The 18,896-nt window shown below is 55.6% G+C and overlaps 3 protein-coding genes across 3 annotated transcripts; all 3 read left to right on the top strand.

The window, feature by feature from the left end:
* Positions 1-655: 655 nt before the first annotated feature.
* Positions 656-2,595, top strand: pgi-1 (Glucose-6-phosphate isomerase; the record flags this gene model as incomplete). The annotated part of the gene is made up of 5 exons (XM_036640839.1): positions 656-1,155; positions 1,254-1,787; positions 1,843-1,949; positions 2,019-2,451; positions 2,508-2,595. The coding sequence occupies 5 exons, from the start codon at positions 656-658 to the stop codon at positions 2,593-2,595; spliced, it is 1,662 nt and encodes a 553-aa protein (XP_036495202.1).
* Positions 2,596-13,913: 11,318 nt separating this feature from the next.
* Positions 13,914-15,101, top strand: CGCS363_v008989 (Mannitol-1-phosphate 5-dehydrogenase; the record flags this gene model as incomplete). The annotated part of the gene is made up of 1 exon (XM_036640838.1): positions 13,914-15,101. The coding sequence occupies one exon, from the start codon at positions 13,914-13,916 to the stop codon at positions 15,099-15,101; it is 1,188 nt and encodes a 395-aa protein (XP_036494461.1).
* A 917-nt stretch (positions 15,102-16,018) lies between these two features.
* Copb2 (Coatomer subunit beta') lies at positions 16,019-18,873 on the top strand (the record flags this gene model as incomplete). Its single annotated transcript, XM_036640837.1, has 5 exons — positions 16,019-16,036; positions 16,178-17,147; positions 17,197-17,612; positions 17,662-17,825; positions 17,874-18,873. The coding sequence occupies 5 exons, from the start codon at positions 16,019-16,021 to the stop codon at positions 18,871-18,873; spliced, it is 2,568 nt and encodes an 855-aa protein (XP_036494462.1).
* Positions 18,874-18,896: the final 23 nt, after the last annotated feature.

Raw genomic sequence — 18,896 nt, 5'->3', positions numbered from 1 at the left:
CTTCCCGCCCACCTTGCCATTCTTCAATTTCACGTTGCGTCTCTTTTCATCATTCAATTGGCATTATACCCCGTCGCCGTCAGCATCTTCTGCAGCGCCATTACTGAGCACCAACACCAAAAGCTGAGGTACCGACCTGAGTCCAAGCTTTGGGCGTCCGGTGCTACAGCGTCATTCCACGACCCCCCGGCTCCCAGGTCAGTGCTTCCCTTCAGCGTGCCGTGCCCCGCGTTCCAGCTCTGTTTTTCTACGCAATTACCCCTCCACGCCAGACATGCCACCACCCACGGGACCCTGTCATTGGCTGGAACCCTTCACCTTGCCGCAACCCATCCCACTTCCATTGTGCTAATGGAAGTGTGAGGTGCCTCCCACCTTGCCTTGGGACCTCAACCACTGCTCCCACACCTGATACCCACCATCACTCAATCAGTCCACGACACCACGCTGCATTGTTTTCTTTCCTCCTCCTTCTACATTGTTTCTGGGTCAACTGAACTGTCCCACCAATCCATCCTCTATCCTACCTTATACATATTATATCCCACCCGACCTCACCCTCACCTACGAGACGTCTAGCTAACGTCTCCTGCTCCCACCAAGACCACCACCCCACGATCCTCCTCCGTCCAACCATCGTCGACCTCTGCCCAAAATGCCTCAAGCTTCTAGCCTTCCCGCGTGGGCCGAGCTCCAGGCTCACCGCGACAACGTCGGCAAGAACTTCGTCCTGAAGGAGGCCTTCGCCAACGACACCGACCGCTTCGCCAAGTTCAGCCGTACCTTCAAGAACGACGCCTCCGGCACCGACATCCTCTTCGACTTCTCCAAGAACTTCCTGACCGATGAGACCCTCGACCTCCTCGTCAAGCTGGCCGAGCAGGCCGGCCTTGAGAAGAAGCGCGATGCCATGTTCGCCGGCGAGAAGATCAACTTCACCGAGAAGCGCGCCGTCTACCACGCAGCCCTCCGCAACGTCGGCGGCTGGGACATGAAGGTCGACGGTGTCGACGTCATGAACAACGACGGCGGTGTCAACTCCGTCCTCAACCACATGAAGGAGTTCTCCGAGCAGGTCCGCAGCGGCGAGTGGAAGGGCTTCACCGGCAAGAAGCTCACCACCATCATTAACGTCGGTATCGGAGGTTCCGACCTGTAAGTCCCCCTACCCCGACCCCGACCCCTACCCCTACCTCCCGGCTCCGGTCCTACCCCTCACCACCTCCGAGCCGCTCGCTAACTCCCCCGTCAAGCGGCCCCGTCATGGTCACCGAGGCTCTCAAGCACTACGGCGCCAGGGACATGACCCTCCACTTCGTCTCCAACATTGACGGCACCCACATGGCCGAGGCCCTCGCCAACTCGGATCCCGAGACCACGCTGTTCCTGATTGCCTCCAAGACCTTCACCACCGCCGAGACCACCACCAACGCCAACACCGCCAAGTCCTGGTTCCTCGAGAAGACCGACGGCAAGGGCGAGATCGCCAAGCACTTCGTTGCTCTGTCTACCAACGAGGAGGAGGTCACCAAGTTCGGCATCGACGCCAAGAACATGTTCGGCTTCGAGAGCTGGGTCGGCGGTCGCTACTCCGTGTGGAGCGCCATCGGCCTCAGCGTTGCCATCTACGTCGGCTACGACAACTTCCACAAGTTCCTGGCCGGTGCTCACGCCATGGACAAGCACTTCCGCGAGACCCCCCTGAAGGAGAACATTCCTGTCCTTGGTGGTCTTCTCAGCGTCTGGTACTCTGACTTCTTCCAGGCCCAGACTCACCTGGTTGCTCCGTAAGTGTAACCGCAAGACAAAAGGGAGGGGCGTTAAGCTAATTAAGTACCACAGCTTCGACCAGTACCTGCACCGCTTCCCCGCCTACCTGCAGCAGCTGTCCATGGAGTCCAACGGAAAGACCATCACCTCGGATGGCTCTCCCGCAAAGTACACCACCGGTAAGCAGGCCCGCTGATCCGCCGACCCCTGAAGAAGCTCGAAATAGACTGACAGCTCGGCCATCACAGGTCCTATCCTCTTCGGCGAGCCCTGCACGAACGCCCAGCACTCCTTCTTCCAGCTCGTCCACCAGGGCACCAAGCTGATCCCCGCCGACTTCATCCTGGCCGCCAAGAGCCACAACCCCATCGGCGACAACGTCCACCAGAAGATGCTGGCCTCCAACTACTTCGCCCAGGCTGAGGCCCTGATGGTCGGCAAGACCGCCGACCAGGTCCGCGCCGAGGGTGCCCCTGAGGAGCTTGTCCCCCACAAGATCTTCCTGGGCAACCGCCCTACCACCAGCATCCTTGTCGGTGGCCACATTGGCCCTGCCGAGCTGGGTGCCCTGATTGTCTACTACGAGCACCTCACCTTCACCGAAGCCGCTGTCTGGGACATCAACGCCTTCGACCAGTGGGGTGTCGAGTTGGGCAAGGTCCTGGCCAAGAAGATTCTCAAGTACGTCTTTTACAGAAGCTACCTCTCTTCTGGATCAAGTGCTAACTATTTCAAAGGGAGCTCGACGAGCCTGGCAACGGCGACGGCCACGACGCCTCCACTGGTGGCCTGATTGGCGCCTTCAAGAAGTACTCTAACCTGTAATGACTAATGCGCGGCGCTGTTACTTTTCCTTACCTAGTTAAAATTGGAAAGAGGGTGTGAAGAAAGATTCACATATCAATAAAAGCCAAATGAAGATCAGTTCCATGTCTGCTGTTGTTGGTGAATGTGCTTATATGGAGGGCTCTCTGGTGACAGGCTTTGTTAAGGAGCAGTATTCCAGTGTGATAAATCATCATGGACCATCCCATGTTATATTCACACATGTAAAATGCAGTCTGCTAATCAAGCTGCAGGTGGCACAGTTGACGCAAGAGTTGAGACTTCTAATGTGTTCTCGCCCAGTTACCAACCGGTATGGTGCTTGGCTGGTATCATAATACCAAAAGCGAAGAAGCCAGATGCCCAACCAAAAGCTGTTCATATTTTTGTGCTTCGGAGATTAACACCGGGGATTTGAAGCTCATGAGATACTTGTATCCAAAGGCAATCGAGAATAGGTTGGGTATCTATGCGGCCCTTTAGGGACACTCTTGCGTTGGCTTGGGAGCGATGCTAGCCTTATGTTTACCTTTTCCCCGGGACAATTGAATGAACCAAGGGGGCAAGAGGTGTGTTGAAAGGCATTCGACCCGTCTTCGGCATCTTGAACACTCCCAAATCCGACCGAAACTGGCCGTGCCCACAGTTCGTCGTGGTTTCCTCGGCCATTTCGCGGCGTGTTGGGGCGCCGTGGATGGACCTGGACCGCACTTCGTCTTCTCAACTCGAAGTAAGTCCGTCGGGAAGAATTGCTATAGCTGCCCTTGATGGGATGAGACATTTCAGGCGCCTGATTGAAAGGGTGCAAGCAAGTTTGCATCACTAGAGTACCTGTCTGAGACTGTTGATAGCCGGTCAGAGTTGCAAGTCTTGATTAGGTTTTGGCTGATGTGAAAGCCACACAAAGCAAGGGAAATATAGCCTTGCCGATATCAGGACGGCCGTGGATGGGGAGTATTGGAGCGCTAAAGAGATCATATGATTTCTCCAAGAAGTTTACCAGTCGACAAAAAGGTGTTCATATATCCTTCCACTTAGAAACGGCGTCCTTGACAGTCCCCCAAACATCAATGGATAGTAAGACTTAAGCCTGGATGTAGTATCATATGTCTTCATCCCTAATGCTTAATGTTGGCATACGAGGAGGTAGGTGTGTTAAGGGATAGTAAGGATCTCGCACAGGATTGTGACAACCACGGTATCTCCTATAAGAGATATATGATGACCTCAAACCCACCCGTATCAACAAATCAACGACTCTGCGAGCTACATGTCTTTCGCCCATTGGAGCAGGGCTTTGTTGTCTTGGGTTCCGACCGACATATGAGAACACATCGTTCATTCTCAGGTGCCCAGCTCAAGAAGCAGACGATGGGCAAGTGTGATCGGGCTGTGCAGATCTCAGCATGACAAAGATAAGACCGACATGATGGCCGGCCATGGTCCTGTAGTAATGAAGTCCTGAATTCACAGACTTTGGGACCAACCCTGCGTCTGCTCACGCTTAAGAGACGGATTTGCGCAAGCTTATATCTCTCCTCTCGTTAGCAGATGTTACGCACATCGCGAGCAAGTCGAGAGGACATAAAGATGGAAACCAGTCGCATCTACAGCGAGGATGTATGGAGAGTTGTATTGAAGACAAATTCCAATCGCTGCCCTCTCAGGATCAAGCCAGGGCCACGTCAACGACGCCAGAAGCTATCTACCTCCGTGATGCAATCTCCCACAGGGTGAGATCGATTGCGTTGGCAACGGATAATTCATTAAATGTCAGCAAGCACGCACGATTTTCTATACCATTTGCCCGGCTGAACAAACTTCGTCAGAAGAAGTAGGCGATCGTCAGGCTGGATCGTGATCAATGATAAGCCGGAAACGTCAAAGGCAAACTGACCGTCATAGAAACCCAGAATGCTGTCGTCAACAATAAATCACCCCAAAAATCGTCACACGTATCAACGGCCCGTTATCTCACGAGATCGATATCAAATCGACCCCCGAAAGGCCGAAAACCCCGAAAGCTTAGAAAGCCACCTTTGCCGACATGCAAAGCCCATCAAGACCAGTCACCCGACGAAGGACCACCACTGTTCATTCATCTGATTCCCCACGGATCGATCGCCAGGGGCACCGGCCGTTCAAGAAGGTGACATATTCATGATGCACACACCACCGACGATGATCTCAACGGCCTTTTTGGGGTCCAGAACTTCATCCAACGGGCCAACCCACCAAAGCGTGGGATTCGATGCTCTCACTCCCCTCTGGGTCTCATGGGTCTCCCTTTGCAGGAAACTGGGTCTGCCGCGAGTCGATCGACACCGTCTTGCCTACATGGACGGCATGGAGCCTCGAAACACGCCTACCTCCACAAAAAAGTGAGCCTGCCTGCCCTGCCTGGGGTTTCTCTATCTCTTTGGAAAAAGGGTCTCTCGAGGTCCCGATTTTTGGATGCGGAGGTGGAGTTCAGGCACTTGGGTTTTTTGAAGCGAAGCAGCGGTGGCCGTTGATTGTCAGCAACGACAAAGACACCGCTCTGTGATCTGTTCTCCACGAAGCCGCGTTTTCGCCCACTTGACACCGGTGCACACAAATGGAGCATCCCTCAACCGTCTCCGCGAATTCGCATTGCAGATAAGTTCTTCACGGATACAGTCCATCAAAATCCACTTGGTTCACAGATCCATTGGCTGATCTGGGGATCTAGCCCCGGCGCCGGCCGCTGTGGAGAGGAGTTTGCTTCGCCAAACATTGATACTTGACTCGAACGTCTCAAGAACGTGCCTCGTATCTCTGATCTGATTGACGATGGCGCCGCCTGTGTAGATGCCCGTTCGGTGCACTTCGGAATGGGCTCAAGCTGGGTAGCCTCTCTACTGGCTCAGTCGGTGCTCGGTGGAAAAGGTCGCGTCCGCTACCGCAATGCAATGCCATTTGGCTGGATCCAGCCGCTTCCGTTGGGTCTCTGAGTGATCGACAGCGAAAAACGCCCGCTCGCCAAACAACCACCAGTGCCACGGACACGAGGGCGCAAACAATCAGTAGCCACAGAAACTGAGATGCAGGTGGAAGCAGCCAGCTCATCATCACCTTCGGGATTGCATGCGCAATTCCCATCCAATTGTCGCTCTGGAGTCAAATCCCGGACAACCTTTCTCCGGTATGCTGGCCGCACGCTGTCGAGCCTGCGGTAGCCGTCGACCGCCAGCCGCACGCATCAATCGCCAAGGGACAGCATTGTGCCGCGTACCCGACGCCGACGGCCGTCCTTCGTGCCGGTGGTGTTGCCCTCCGCCATGCGGGATTACGAAAGCCAAGTTGCCGCCGAGAGGTCGGTGGCAGAGGAGAAGGAGAGGCGCCATCGGCGCGGCCAATCCTTCATGTCGCCGCCGGAGTACTTTCTTCACCAAGGGAAGTAAGTCCCTTACTTAGTAGGTTTTTGAGCTGAGGTGAGAATGGAGAAGCTGAGCTGCCAAACCGGGCTCGCATCACGGTGTAATCGTCGATCAGAGTAGCTAGCAGCTGGGAGACGGTCGACCTCGGTTCGGCACAGAACTGTTTCGTGTTCAAGGCCAAATGGCCGAGTGAGTTTGTGTGTTCGACCATTTTGTCAACATGTGTGTGCGTGTGTGCTCGTGCTGGCCGTGACTTGATCAACAAGTCAGGAGCGTGACCTTCCTTCACTTTGTTAGTCGGAGAAAATCGGCCCCACTTGAAATAGCGGCACGGCCTGCACCGGACGGTCCATGGACCTCTCTTTTTCGTCCTCGTGCATGCGAAACCCCATGGAGAAACTGTATGTGTATGTTGCCAAAAGGGGCGAACGAATGCAACATTTGACACACCTTTTCCCAGCTGCCCACGGGGTAGCAACGGGGTGCCTCTGGAGCAATTTAAGGGGAACCTGGTGGTAAGCAGTCAGCGGGAAGGATAGCCTTCCATCGGGGGAATGGTGTCGGGAGTGAGGCCTCCAACGCAAGTGTGCAAAATATAGTGAGCGATTTGCAGCTTGTAATGTCGCTGCCGGATAATGTACCGCTGCCCGAACAAGAGGCATTTATGTTATCGGGCCGTCCTAAGCGGCGACTGCGCGTGTTATTTCCATTCAAGCACACAAGTTCGAAGGCAGCATCGCATGAAATCGTGGCAAAACAGGCAGCCGATAGCCTCTCGGCGAGGCGGGCGAGGCGGGCGAGGAGTCCTCCAGCGTTCTGAACCTGTCAACAAGTCGATGGCAGTGGAGAAATCTGCACCTCAAAAGTCCGCCTCGGGGAACTTCTTAGATGAGTCTCGCATCGGAACTGACAGTGCCAGCGACAAAATCCAGCATCTAGAGGGGATGCTGGTGAAATTGCCATGGGCAATGATAAGAAAATGCATGTGCTAAACCAACAGACATGGAGCATCCACCATGACCGCGGCAAACGCGTATCCCACACCAGTCCCAGCTCGGAGGTCGCTTGACCAGCGAGGTTTCTCCTAGTCAGGTCCTCATATGAAATCCACCATCCATAACGACACTCTGTTGATCCATCACCATCTTGAGGAACATCTGGGGTTACCCGCTAGCGGTTGTCAACGACTCAAGCAGATGCTTTGACCACCGTTTATCATGTGGGATAGACGCGATTGAATGAGGAAGGGTAAGCGTAACAACGGCCGACATATTCAATAAAGGCAGTATCTCCTGAATATCTCTCATGGACGTGATCATCGATACCTGATGCTCGGAGATTGTGGCAGCCGTGAGGCAGATTAGCCGCGAGGAAACCAATCGGTCTTTGAAACCGGAACGCAAGTTCGTGAGTTGTTGCGGTGAACGATGTCAGGCTTTAGACGGGACCGGGCATACCGCTCCGCAGCTTTCAGACTCACGATAGCTTGATGTGCTGTTTGTTGCCAATGACGTGCTACCTGGACGAAGGCTGTTTGGTCATATCGTGAGGCCCCATCTGCCGTAGCCGAATTGCGTCGAGGAATGACGGGTCCATTCAGTTTCTGACAAACTTCAACCTGGCTGACCGTGATCCAAGTGCTAACGGGCCTGCCAGGGTCTCTTGAGTAACATCACACCCAGGGGTTTCGTAGCGTAAGTACTGCGACACAAGTGGAGGCTGAGGGTGAATGAAGAGACCCTTGGTGCCTAGGATTTCCCTGTGCAGCGAGGTTGAGGCCATATCGGCGAATCAAAATGCTCCGCTGCCGTCTTTGTGGGAAGGGTTCGTGGGGCCTGACATGAGATTGGGGTGTGGGTGCATGAAAATGACGCATGCCAAGAAACCAGTGAAGAGACTTGGTGTTGAACTCTGCATCGTGCTGAGTCCGCTCGGGTCCCCGTCTTGAGTTCTAGCCATTCAGAAAGCGTGGAGACATCTGCGGACGTCGTTTTCTCGTGGAGTAATCTGCTGGAAACCGCAGTGCGGCGGAGTCAGGGACAGCGTTCGATTGGCCGGTCATGAACGAAGCTCTTCTGGGTGAGATTGTGAGATTGCTGGGATGTGTCCTCTTTGCCGCTGGGCGCCGGTTTGCTCAAGTTAATTGGCTCAGGGTGAAGGCGCCTGAAGCGCCCAATTGTGGACTGTCGAGCACTATCGGACCAGTACCTTGAACTACCCAATCTAGCTGTGGGTGAATGTTACCAATGCCAATATGATCGAGAGACCTTATCTTTTCGATGAACACGATCTCGGGACCAACTATCGTAGGCCATCACACACGGGATCGTGCTTCTCGCGGGGCTCACGGGTGTCGTGGTTGACGGCCGGCAAACGTTAGTAGGGGGCATCAGACGGCGTGTCATAAGCTCAGCGTCGGTAGACTGCTTTCTGGAAGCATCTCGACGTCATTCCGTCGCTCGAGACTCGCTCTGCATTGTTGGAGTAACGTCTCTTGACTGGACCGGGGTTGGTAGCACAGGCGCCGTGCAGTGCAGAGTGCAATGCAGGACGCGGTGCAAAACGCATGTCTTGTTTTCAGACGGACAAGGTTAAGCGTGATATGGCACAGGACGGCTGGTGAGGCTACTGCGGTCTAGAGGCTCTAGTCGAGGTGATGACCCTGAGGGTTGATCGACGCGGGGACTACCTGTCGTGGTCATGACGATGGCGATCGGGAGCGATGTCATCGGCGGCCAGCGGGCGGGAATAGCCAGGGCCCGGCGCAACCTCTGACAAGAGTCCGAACTCTCTGACCTCTTACTGATGGTGTCGCTGCTTGGGATGGTTGGGGATTTGGTGATTGGCGGACCAGACCCCGAGGAGAGAAGAGCCCGAGCCACAGGTTGCGATGACGACGATGCGGGATCCTAAACTTCGTGTGTTGTGTTTGTTTGTGCCTCACTTGGTCGTCCCATCACTGTAGGTATGATGCGAAGGGAACATCAGTGAGGTTGCAGGGTGACAGCCGTCGTGCATCGGCATCGAGGCAGCGTACATGTCGCAGCGAAAGGCTCGAGCATCGCGATGGTGAGAAGAACGGAAGGCAAAAGAATCAGGTATTTCGTCTGAGGTTGGTCCAGAATATGGTGGGAAGAAAGCGTGGTAGACAAGGTTCAAGGCCCAAGCTGGGGAAGAGTTCAAGGCAACGAAGGTCGATCTGGGGTGGTGTTGCGGATGGTGGTGATGGTGGTGATGAAAAGGCTTAAGAAAGCCAATCGCGGGCATCTGCAATGCAGAGACAGGCCAGAGGCTCCTTGCGAGAAATGAGCAGGCGGCCAGTAGGAGGGCAGCCACAGTCAGCCCGAGGGGGAGGGAAGGCAGCCTTGCCATGTGCCAAGGACGAACGAACGAAGCCTTGAAGCCTTGCGGGTAGCATCAACGGTGGTGAAACTCGGTCAGTCTGCTGTTAGATTGTTGAGGGAGGGTGTCGTGTCACCACGGCGCCGGTTAAGGTGGTGTTCTGACCGTGGCTACTCCCGTCTGAGGGGGAAAGCATGTTTGACGACGGCGCTGACTGTTCCAATTGCATGTTGGGGTGAGACGATGGCTGGACGTGCAGTGGACGGGAGAGATAAGGCGTGCGCTCTGGTCAGACTCGGATGAAGCGTACAAGACGCCTCGCCGGTGTCACTGGAGAATTGAAGGATGAGGGCTGTTAGATGGTGATGCGTTTGACAGCGGCGCTTTCCAGGTCCCGCCGATGGAAGTCGCGGGTGGGCATTTCCTTCCTCATCGGGCAGTCTTTGTCCCAGTCAAAGTCGGCGGGCGCGGGCGGAGACATGGACGGGAATTTCGGGCCTTGAGACTGGAAACTGCGCCTGGAAGGTGGACACCTCGCACCGCACCGCAAACGGAAGCTTCGGGTGCGCCGTGAGACTGCGAGTCCCACCTGCCTCCTGCCGTCTCAGGAAGAAGTCGGGAAAGCACGCACCAAATGCCTTTGCCTTCGTACCTTCCTTCCCACTGCTTAAAGTTCCTCAGGCAGCAAGGACATGGGCGTGACATTACGGGCCACCGTCTCGCGGGCACATTGCACTTGCTAAGTTGCTCACGATTCGAAAACGTCGATTATTCGTCGATTTGTATCTCCACTCCACCAAATGGGTGGCAGGTACAACCCATATCCACGACACTGACCCGACGAGTGGTCGAGAAACGGACGTTGGACCCGATGGCCACGGACCCCGCCGAGAACACAGTATTGGGTCCGGTGGAGGTATCCTTCTGCCCTGCTCGACGTGGAGAAGTACAAGTAAGTTCCAGCACTTTCGAGAGGTCTCGCTCATCGTCAGGTATGTGCCTCATCCTCCGCAACCTAGCATGGGAGCATCGTGAACTGGAATTCTGGCTTCAAAGGCCGCCGACGGAGCCAGACGCAATCGCCATCGTATCGGTGACACAACGGAAACCAGGGTCAACACCAAATGCACAATCTTGTGGCAGAATGGGAGTGGCCGCAAATACCCATCATCCTTTCGCCATTTCTTCCAACCGCGCGGGGCACCCTGACCTGACCTGCAAGCCCAACCACTCATCGTCGCAGCAATACCGCCAGATCGAGGCTCATCTCGGGCTCAGCAGGACGGAATCTCACTGTCTGGTTGTTGGTGGTCTTGCTTGGTCATGAACTTGCAGCAAACTGCACCCTCCCTGCAGGTGTTCGTCGGCGAACAGTGCCCCAATCAGCAACCGGAGGCTCTCCACCAACGAACTTCACTCACTATCAGTCTATCACACTATGTACCTGAGGCCCACGGCATCCACGTCGGCTCGTCAATTTCACAGACTTTGCCCCTTCGTCCGTCCCCGTCTTTCCAGGTCGAATGCACCTGCGGTGACATTCCACAAGTCGTCTTATCAACACCCGTCAACCACCAGTCCAATGAGCCACAACCCACAACCTGAACCCACCAAACAACCTGCGGTCGAATCCGCAGCATATCCACTTGTCCAGCCATGTCGGTACGGATACGCTACGGATACGTGCCCTACAACTGTCCTGGTGTGCCTATTCACCATCTCTCCGAATCTCCGCTGCATCATGCCCGTCTCGTCACCGTCGGCGTCAATAAAGCGAGCAGCAGCGGGGCCTCCTCGCCTGGGCGCCGCGACAGCATACACCAAAGTGGCGCCATCTCGTCCCCTCCACGAATCAAACCGAAGCGTTTGTGGCGCCCATCCCTGACGGAGCGCTCCTGCGAGCCGACGAACAACCGCCGCCGTAATCACCCCAATCCTCAGATAACCTCCTTCGCGGGAATCCGTCCCGTTATATGGCTGAAATCAGAGTTGCAACCACCCATCGACACTGAAGAAGACCAGGGGGGCTGGGCGCGGGGCAAGGCTCAAGCAAGGCGACGCCGAGCAGAATGAGGGGCAGTCTGCCAAAATCAACCGAAGAGGGGCCTTTCACCATTCGCAACACCCATCACTCCATGATCCATGGCACGCTCTTGTTGATGTTGATTTGTCCGCAGCCCATCTTCAATGCTCACCCATTCAGCCCGGCGGCCAGGACAGCCGAGCCACCCCCGCTCATGTTCCGATTAATGGTATACAGACTGCATTTAGCGATTCTCTGACAAGTTTGCGCTTGATTGACGGACGTGGCATCGCATGGTTTCTGGACCAATTTTGTTGCTCGGGTTGCAGGCCGGCCCTTTCGAAAATTACCGCAAGGAGCGTTCAAAGGACGCGATCGTCATTTAACGTTGCGTCCTCCAAATACACTCTGCCAATGCCGCCTTGGCCTCAAATCTTCACCATGGTATCTCGGCGCCTTCGGCGCTCCGTCCGACCATTCATCGTGAGGCGGGCGCAGGGAGATTCAGGAACAGGCCACGGAAGCACCAGTCCCTGACCCCCAATAGTGCGACATATCGGTAACAGACTGCTGATCCACGATTGCGATTGATTTTCATCCCGATCCGATGCCACGATAACGCACAAAAATCCCTCTACCTCGGCCACTCGCCAGCCATGGCCTTCCCCCTTCATGAGCCAACGTTGATATTGCTCGACACACTGGCCGCCCGCTTTGGACAAGTCCACGCGAGAGACTTGAGGTGGTGCTGGCACTCATGCTATGCCATCAGGTACTGATCACCATTGCGGCCCAGGCCACCACATGTTCCATGTTGCACTCATTTCAGGGTCCTCGTGGTTCCAGACCGGACGGAACCGGCATCGCTTTCATCCACCCATACGCCCGCCCACCCATCAACACCCGGACCACGGGCCCTCGGGAGGGGCAGTACATAGAGGGGCTGAGGTACTCGGAGCGGGCGTACGGTATATCCCTTCAGTGAAGGATATAGCCATCCCGCAGACAGGCCAGGCAGGTCAAGCAAGCAACGCAGGCGTTCAATCACGGTGATGATCAAGCCAGTGTCAGTGTCTCGGCTGGTCTATTTTGAAGTGATAGTGCGGATATGCTAAGGCCTTGGGCGTTCTGGCATATGCCCCTTGTTGGAGTCATAAGCGATGTGCCACACCACCACTCTCTCACACACACACTTGAGGCACACCAGCTGCTAAAGCGCTCACCACATGCCATGCTTGTGATTCTTCACGGGTGACCCTTTTCAGCTTGCCTCGCCTCTCTAGGTTGCCATTGCTGTTACTCTCTCTCTGCGCCGGTGGAGCCATTGCTTTCTGACGGGCATGAAGATGGAAGAGATCCCACCATCCAGACTGATGGGCGCGAGGAAAAAAGAGGCAAGGGCCGAACGTCAGAAGCAGACGTGTTGCAGCATCAACACGGAAAGCTTGTGATATCCTTTCCAGCCGTTTGCCAGTACTCAAAATGCAACCACTAAATGTGGTCCAACGAGAGTACGAAGGGGCGCCTACCAATACCCACGGCGACCCTACGAAAGGCAGCACGTCGTCGGTTCCCTTGTGCCTTATCCACATCCCCATTCATCCACATCCATCCCATCCCGAACCAACGGAGGAGCTGCACCCCTCTTCATTGTGTGTGTTTCCCGGCTGACACCCCCCTCCCCTCAGTGGAGATGGGGGGCTGTACTGGTGAAAGTACCGGTACAGACCTGTTCAGAGGACACGGCAAGGCTCTTTGACGAAATGCTGCATGCTCGTTGGCCCTACTGCTCAGCGAAGGGCCGCAGTCGAGAGCTAATTCGACGCCGGTCCGTTTCAATGAAGCGGAGACTGGCGGGCAGGGTGACGGGATGAAGGGGAAGAGGCGCGCTGTCTATTCGCGCCAAAGGCAGGAAATAATGGGGATGATGGCATGGCTGGGGGCGCTGCGGCGTTATGTCATTGCCCTGAGCCATCCCGTCCTTGGTCTGTCCTTGATACGCAGCAGTGAGGGAGGTGTCTGCCTCAGGAGTCAGGGAGTCAGGAGCCAAGGAGCCGGGGTGGTCCCCTCTCTCCCTTCAGTCTCACGCCCCCCGATCACTCCTTCTGCCCGGTACGTATTCGCACACTGATGTTTACGTAGTGGTCATGGATACGTACTGTCACTGCGACGTATCGCATGGGTCCCCCCCCCCCCCCCTCCTTTGCATCCACTCCCCTCATGCTTTCCATTTTGAGCCGATGCCCCCACTGTAAATGAGCCTTTCACACGTCAAGGCCATCCCATGCCGCCTTCTTGTAGGCACTCGCACTTGATTACATCGTGGGCGTCCTTCTGTGAAGGCGAAGTCTCCCGAAATATAAGTTTACCTGATTCCCCCCAGTCTCTTGCTCTTTTTTTTGAGCATCCCATCAGACCATTACCCAACTTCATTCGATCTCACATCGATCTCATCCAAACACCACAAACTCTACACACCTACACAAGAATCCTAAGTCGGATTACCTGTACCAACATCTTTATTTCCCCAATACCACATTATACACACATCCAGTATGTCGTCAACAACACAAACCAAGAAGGCCGTCCACTTCGGCGCCGGCAACATCGGCCGTGGATTCGTCGCCTGCTTCCTCCACAACTCCGGCTACGAGGTCGTCTTTGCCGATGTCGCCGATGCCCTCATTAACAAGCTCAACGAGACCCCCTCATATCGTGTGATTGAGGTTGGCGCCGAGGGCACTAACGAGAACGTCATCACAAACTACCGCGCCATCAACTCAAAAACACATGAGGCTGATCTGGTCGAGGAGATCGCCACCGCCGACGTTGTCACCTGCTCTGTCGGTCCGAACATCCTGAAATTCATCGCCCCTGTCATCGCTAAGGGTATTGACAAGCGACCCAGCAACCTGGCTCCCATTGCCGTCATTGCTTGCGAAAACGCCATTGGTGCTACCGACACCCTTGCCCAGCACATCAAGGATCCCAGAAACACTGCACCCCACCGCCTTGAGGACTACCACGAGCGTGCTCGCTTCGCCAACTCTGCCATTGACCGTATCGTCCCTGCTCAGGACCCTGACGCCGGCTTGGACGTTACCCTTGAGAAGTTCTACGAGTGGGTTGTTGAGCGCACTCCCTTCGAGCAGATTCCCAGCATTGAGGGCATCAACTGGGTCGATGAGCTCGCCCCCTTCATCGAGCGCAAGCTCTACACCGTCAACACCGGTCATGCCACTGCTGCTTACCACGGTTACAACCGTAGCAAGCGTACTGTCTACGACGCCCTCCAGGACAAGGCCATTATGGCCGAGGTTCGCAAGGCTCTTGAGGAGACTAGCAACCTGATCATCAGCAAGCACGGCATTGACGAGAAGGCCCAGCGCGAATACGCTGCCAAGATCATTCGCCGCATCGGCAACCCTCATCTCGAGGATGCCGTCGAGCGTGTCGGCCGTGCCCCGCTCCGCAAGCTTAGCCGCAAGGAGCGTTTTGTCGGCCCTGCTGCTGAGCTCGCAGAGAAGGGACAGGACTGCTCCGCCCTCCTCCGTGCTGCGGAGATGGCTTTCCGCTTCCAGGAGGTTGAGGGAGACGATGAGAGCAAGGAGCTTGCTCAGATCATGTCTGAGAATGGTCCTGAGGATGTTGTCACCAAGATTTGCGGCATCCAGGCTAGCGAGAAGATTCATCCCATGCTTGTCGAGGTTGTCCGCAGGGTCCAGGCTGACAGTGAGGAGTGACTACAAGGTCCTCACCTTTAAGCATCTTTATGATTAACGGCATCGGGAATCTTTTGGAGTTTAGCATATCATGGGAAAGGCGCGGCGTTTGGGGATAGAGGGACACAGATCCCTTTGGGCGCATTAGCTTTGTTAGTCACTACAACCCACCAGGTTGGAAGCCGAGTCATTAGGACTCTGCATGTTCAATACCAAATTATCTTCATTTGTGACAATAACTTATCATGTTTTTAAGTCTCCCTGGATGGTAATTCATTGTAGTGGATCATACCAGTGAATTGTGTTCCTAGCCAAATATTCCGCGGTGTAGAAATGTGCGCCAATGCATAGTACTGATAATGTGTGAGTGAAGTTATCGTGAGATTACACAAACGGACACCGCGCCCCAAGACAGAAAAAGAGCAGCTGTACTAAGTAAGTACCCAGCGACAGGTGGTGGCAGTGGCACGGCCATTGAACCCTGTGGGGGTAGTGTGGCTGATGCTCGCTCGTCCAAAGATGCTGTGGCTGGGGCTGTCTCTTTTGGTGCGGAAGAGAGAGAGGGAGTGCGTGGCTTGATTGTGACTGCCTTAGGCAAAAGCCACATGTAGTCAGGCACCAATCAGCTCCTGAACTCGCGGTAGGGACACATCTGTTGAAGCTCGAAATACCGACCTGGCCAAAATTACGACTGCCACAGCTCTGGAAGCCATCAATTCCCACGACACACCTTCCTGCGGCTTCCCAATCCACCTCCGCGACCGGCTTCCAGCAGCCTACTCTAATACACCAACTGGGTACTCGATTTCCACGAAACGCGACACATGAGCCCATCGTGAGAGTCGTCATCAGCGCCGCATATCCCACCCCACTTCGCCTTTCGAGGACAGCATCACCTTTCCCTTCCTCCCTTGCTGGTATCTGTATAGGTGTTCACGATGAAGGTCGACGTCAAGGTGCGTCTCATCTCAATCTAATCCCCAGAGCTTTCTCTGTCGCATGGGAATGGCAGCTCCTTGGCAGCGTTCGCGATAGCTCCACAGCTGTCGCCAGTCTGTCATCTCCTGAATAGCTCCAAAGCTGACCTCGGCCTCCAGCGTCAATTGTTCGCCCGCAGCGAGCGGGTGAAAGGCATTGACTTCCACCCCCAGGAGCCATGGATTCTCACGACACTTTACAGCGGCCATGTCTACATCTGGTCCTACGAGACCCAGCAGATCGTCAAGACCTTCGAGCTCACCGACGTCCCTGTGCGAGCCGGCCGATTCGTCGCAAGAAAGAACTGGATCGTCTGCGGATCCGATGACTTCCAGATCCGCGTATACAACTACAACACCTCAGAGAAGATTACCTCCTTCGAGGCTCACCCCGACTACATCAGAGCCATCGCCGTCCACCCGACACAACCCTTCGTCCTGACCGCCTCCGATGACATGACGATCAAGCTTTGGGACTGGGAGAAGGGCTGGAAGTGCGTGCAGGTTTTCGAGGGTCACGGCCACTATGTCATGGGCCTGGCTATCAACCCCAAGGACACCAACACCTTCGCGTCCGCCTCCCTGGACCGCACCGTCAAGATCTGGAGCCTCGGCTCTGCGACCCCCAACTTCACCCTCGAGGCCCACGAGGCCAAGGGCGTCAACCACGTCGACTACTACCCTCACTCCGACAAGCCCTACCTCCTGACAACGTCCGACGACCGTACCGTGAAGGTCTGGGACTACACCACCAAGTCTCTGATCGCCACCCTCGAGGGCCACACGAATAACGTCTCTTTCGCGTGCTACCACCCCGAATTGCCAGTTATCATTTCCGGATCCGAGGACGGCACCATTAGGATATGGCACGCCAACACCTACCGTTTCGAGCAATCTCTGAACTACGGCCTGGAGCGCGCATGGTGTGTCTCCTACCAGAAGGGCAAGCAGGGCGTCGCTGTTGGTTTCGATGATGGCGCGGTCGTCGTCAAGCTTGGTCGCGAGGAGCCTGCCGTCTCCATGGACGCCTCAGGAAAGCTCATCTGGGCCCGCCACAACGAGGTCGTTTCGGCCATCATCAAGGGTGGAGGTAGGTTATGGCCATTCTTGGTCTTTGCAATAGTCGCTAACAAGCCTAGATGCCTCTATCAAGGACAACGAGCCCATCTCCCTCCCCGTCAAGGAAATGGGCACTTGCGAAGTGTACCCCTCGACTCTCCTCCACAACCCCAACGGACGATTTGTTGCTGTCTGCGGTGACGGCGAGTACATCATCTACACAGCCCTGGCATGGCGCAACAAGGCTTTCGGTTCTGCATTGGACTTCGTCTGGGCGGCCAAGGAGAACACCAACGACTTCGCCATCCGCGAGTCGGCGACGAGCGTCAAGGTTTACAAGAACTTTGTTGAGAAGTCGGGCGGCCTCGATGTTGGCTTCCAGGCTGACGGCCTCACCGGCGGTGTTCTGCTCGGTGTTAAGGGCCAGGGTGGTATCTCGTTCTTCGACTGGCAAACCGGCGGCCTTGTGAGAAGAATCGAGGTTGAGCCGAGAGAGGTATGTTGGATATGGTTTACGTGTGGCGGACGAATGCTAATAGGCACAGGTGTACTGGTCTGACAGCGGTGAGCTTGTTGCTCTCGCATGCGAAGACACCTTCTACGTCCTCCGCTTTTCGCGTGAGGCCTACGTCGAGGGCGTTCAGTCCGGCGAAGCCGATGAGGATGGTGTCGAGGCCGCCTTTGAGGTCATTACCGATATCAACGAGAGGTAGGACGCTCGCTCACCTGGCAATGATCCTAACTGACATGGTAACAGCGTCCGCACCGGAGAGTGGGTTGGCGACTGCTTCCTCTACACCAACAGCACCAACCGTTTGAACTACCTCGTTGGTGATCAGACCTACACCGTCTCTCACTTTGACCAGTCCATGTACATCCTGGGCTACATTCAGCGCGACTCAAGGATCTACCTTGCCGACAAGGATGTTGCCGTTACCTCATTTGCCCTGTCCCTGCCCGTCCTCGAGTACCAGACTCTGGTCCTCCGTGACGATATGGAGACGGCACAGGAGCTTCTGCCAACAATTCCCGCGGACCAGCTTAACAAGATTGCGCGCTTCTTGGAGGGCCAGGGCCACAAGGAGCTGGCACTGGAGGTCGCGACCGACCCCGAGCACAAGTTCGAGCTTGCCCTTGGTCTGGGCCAGCTTGACACCGCTCTTGAGCTCGCCAGGGAAGCTGACGTCGAGCACAAGTGGAAGACAGTCGGTGATGCCGCTCTTGCAGGATGGCAGGTCGCCGTCGCACAAGAGTGCTTTACTCATGCCAAGGATCTTGGATCCCTCCTCCTGCTCTACTCCTCTACTTCCGACCGCAGTGGTCTTTCAAAACTGGCCGAGCAGGCCCAGGAGGCTGGTGCTCACAACGTCGCCTTCAGCTGTCAATGGCTGCTTGGTGATGTCGCTGGCTGTGTGGAGATCCTCACCAAGACCGACCGCTTAGCCGAGGCTGTCCTGTTCTCGCAAACATACAAGCCCAGTTTGACGGCAGAGGTTGTCAAGGAGTGGAAGGACAGCCTCGACAAGGGCAAGAAGGGTCGCGTGTCTAAGATGATTGGCGCACCCGTAGAGGACGAGGAGCTTTTCCCTGAGTGGGATGAGTGGTTGAGGCTCGAGAAGGAGGGCGGCATTGCCACCGAGGTGACTGAGGTCAAGGCGGTCAACGGCACCGAGTCACCCGCAGAAGCCGAGGAGGAGGCTGAGGAGGCCGAGGAGGAAGCGGAAGAAGAAGAGGAGGCTGAAGAGGATGACGAGTAGGAAAATTTGTGCTCGGTTGTCTC

The sequence above is a fragment of the Colletotrichum siamense genome (genome assembly GCF_013390195.1).
Source record: "Colletotrichum siamense strain Cg363 chromosome Unknown KSG_Cg363_contig05, whole genome shotgun sequence".
Classification (NCBI taxonomy): Eukaryota; Fungi; Ascomycota; class Sordariomycetes; order Glomerellales; family Glomerellaceae; genus Colletotrichum; species Colletotrichum siamense.
This window is presented reverse-complemented; position numbering and strand designations above follow the sequence as displayed.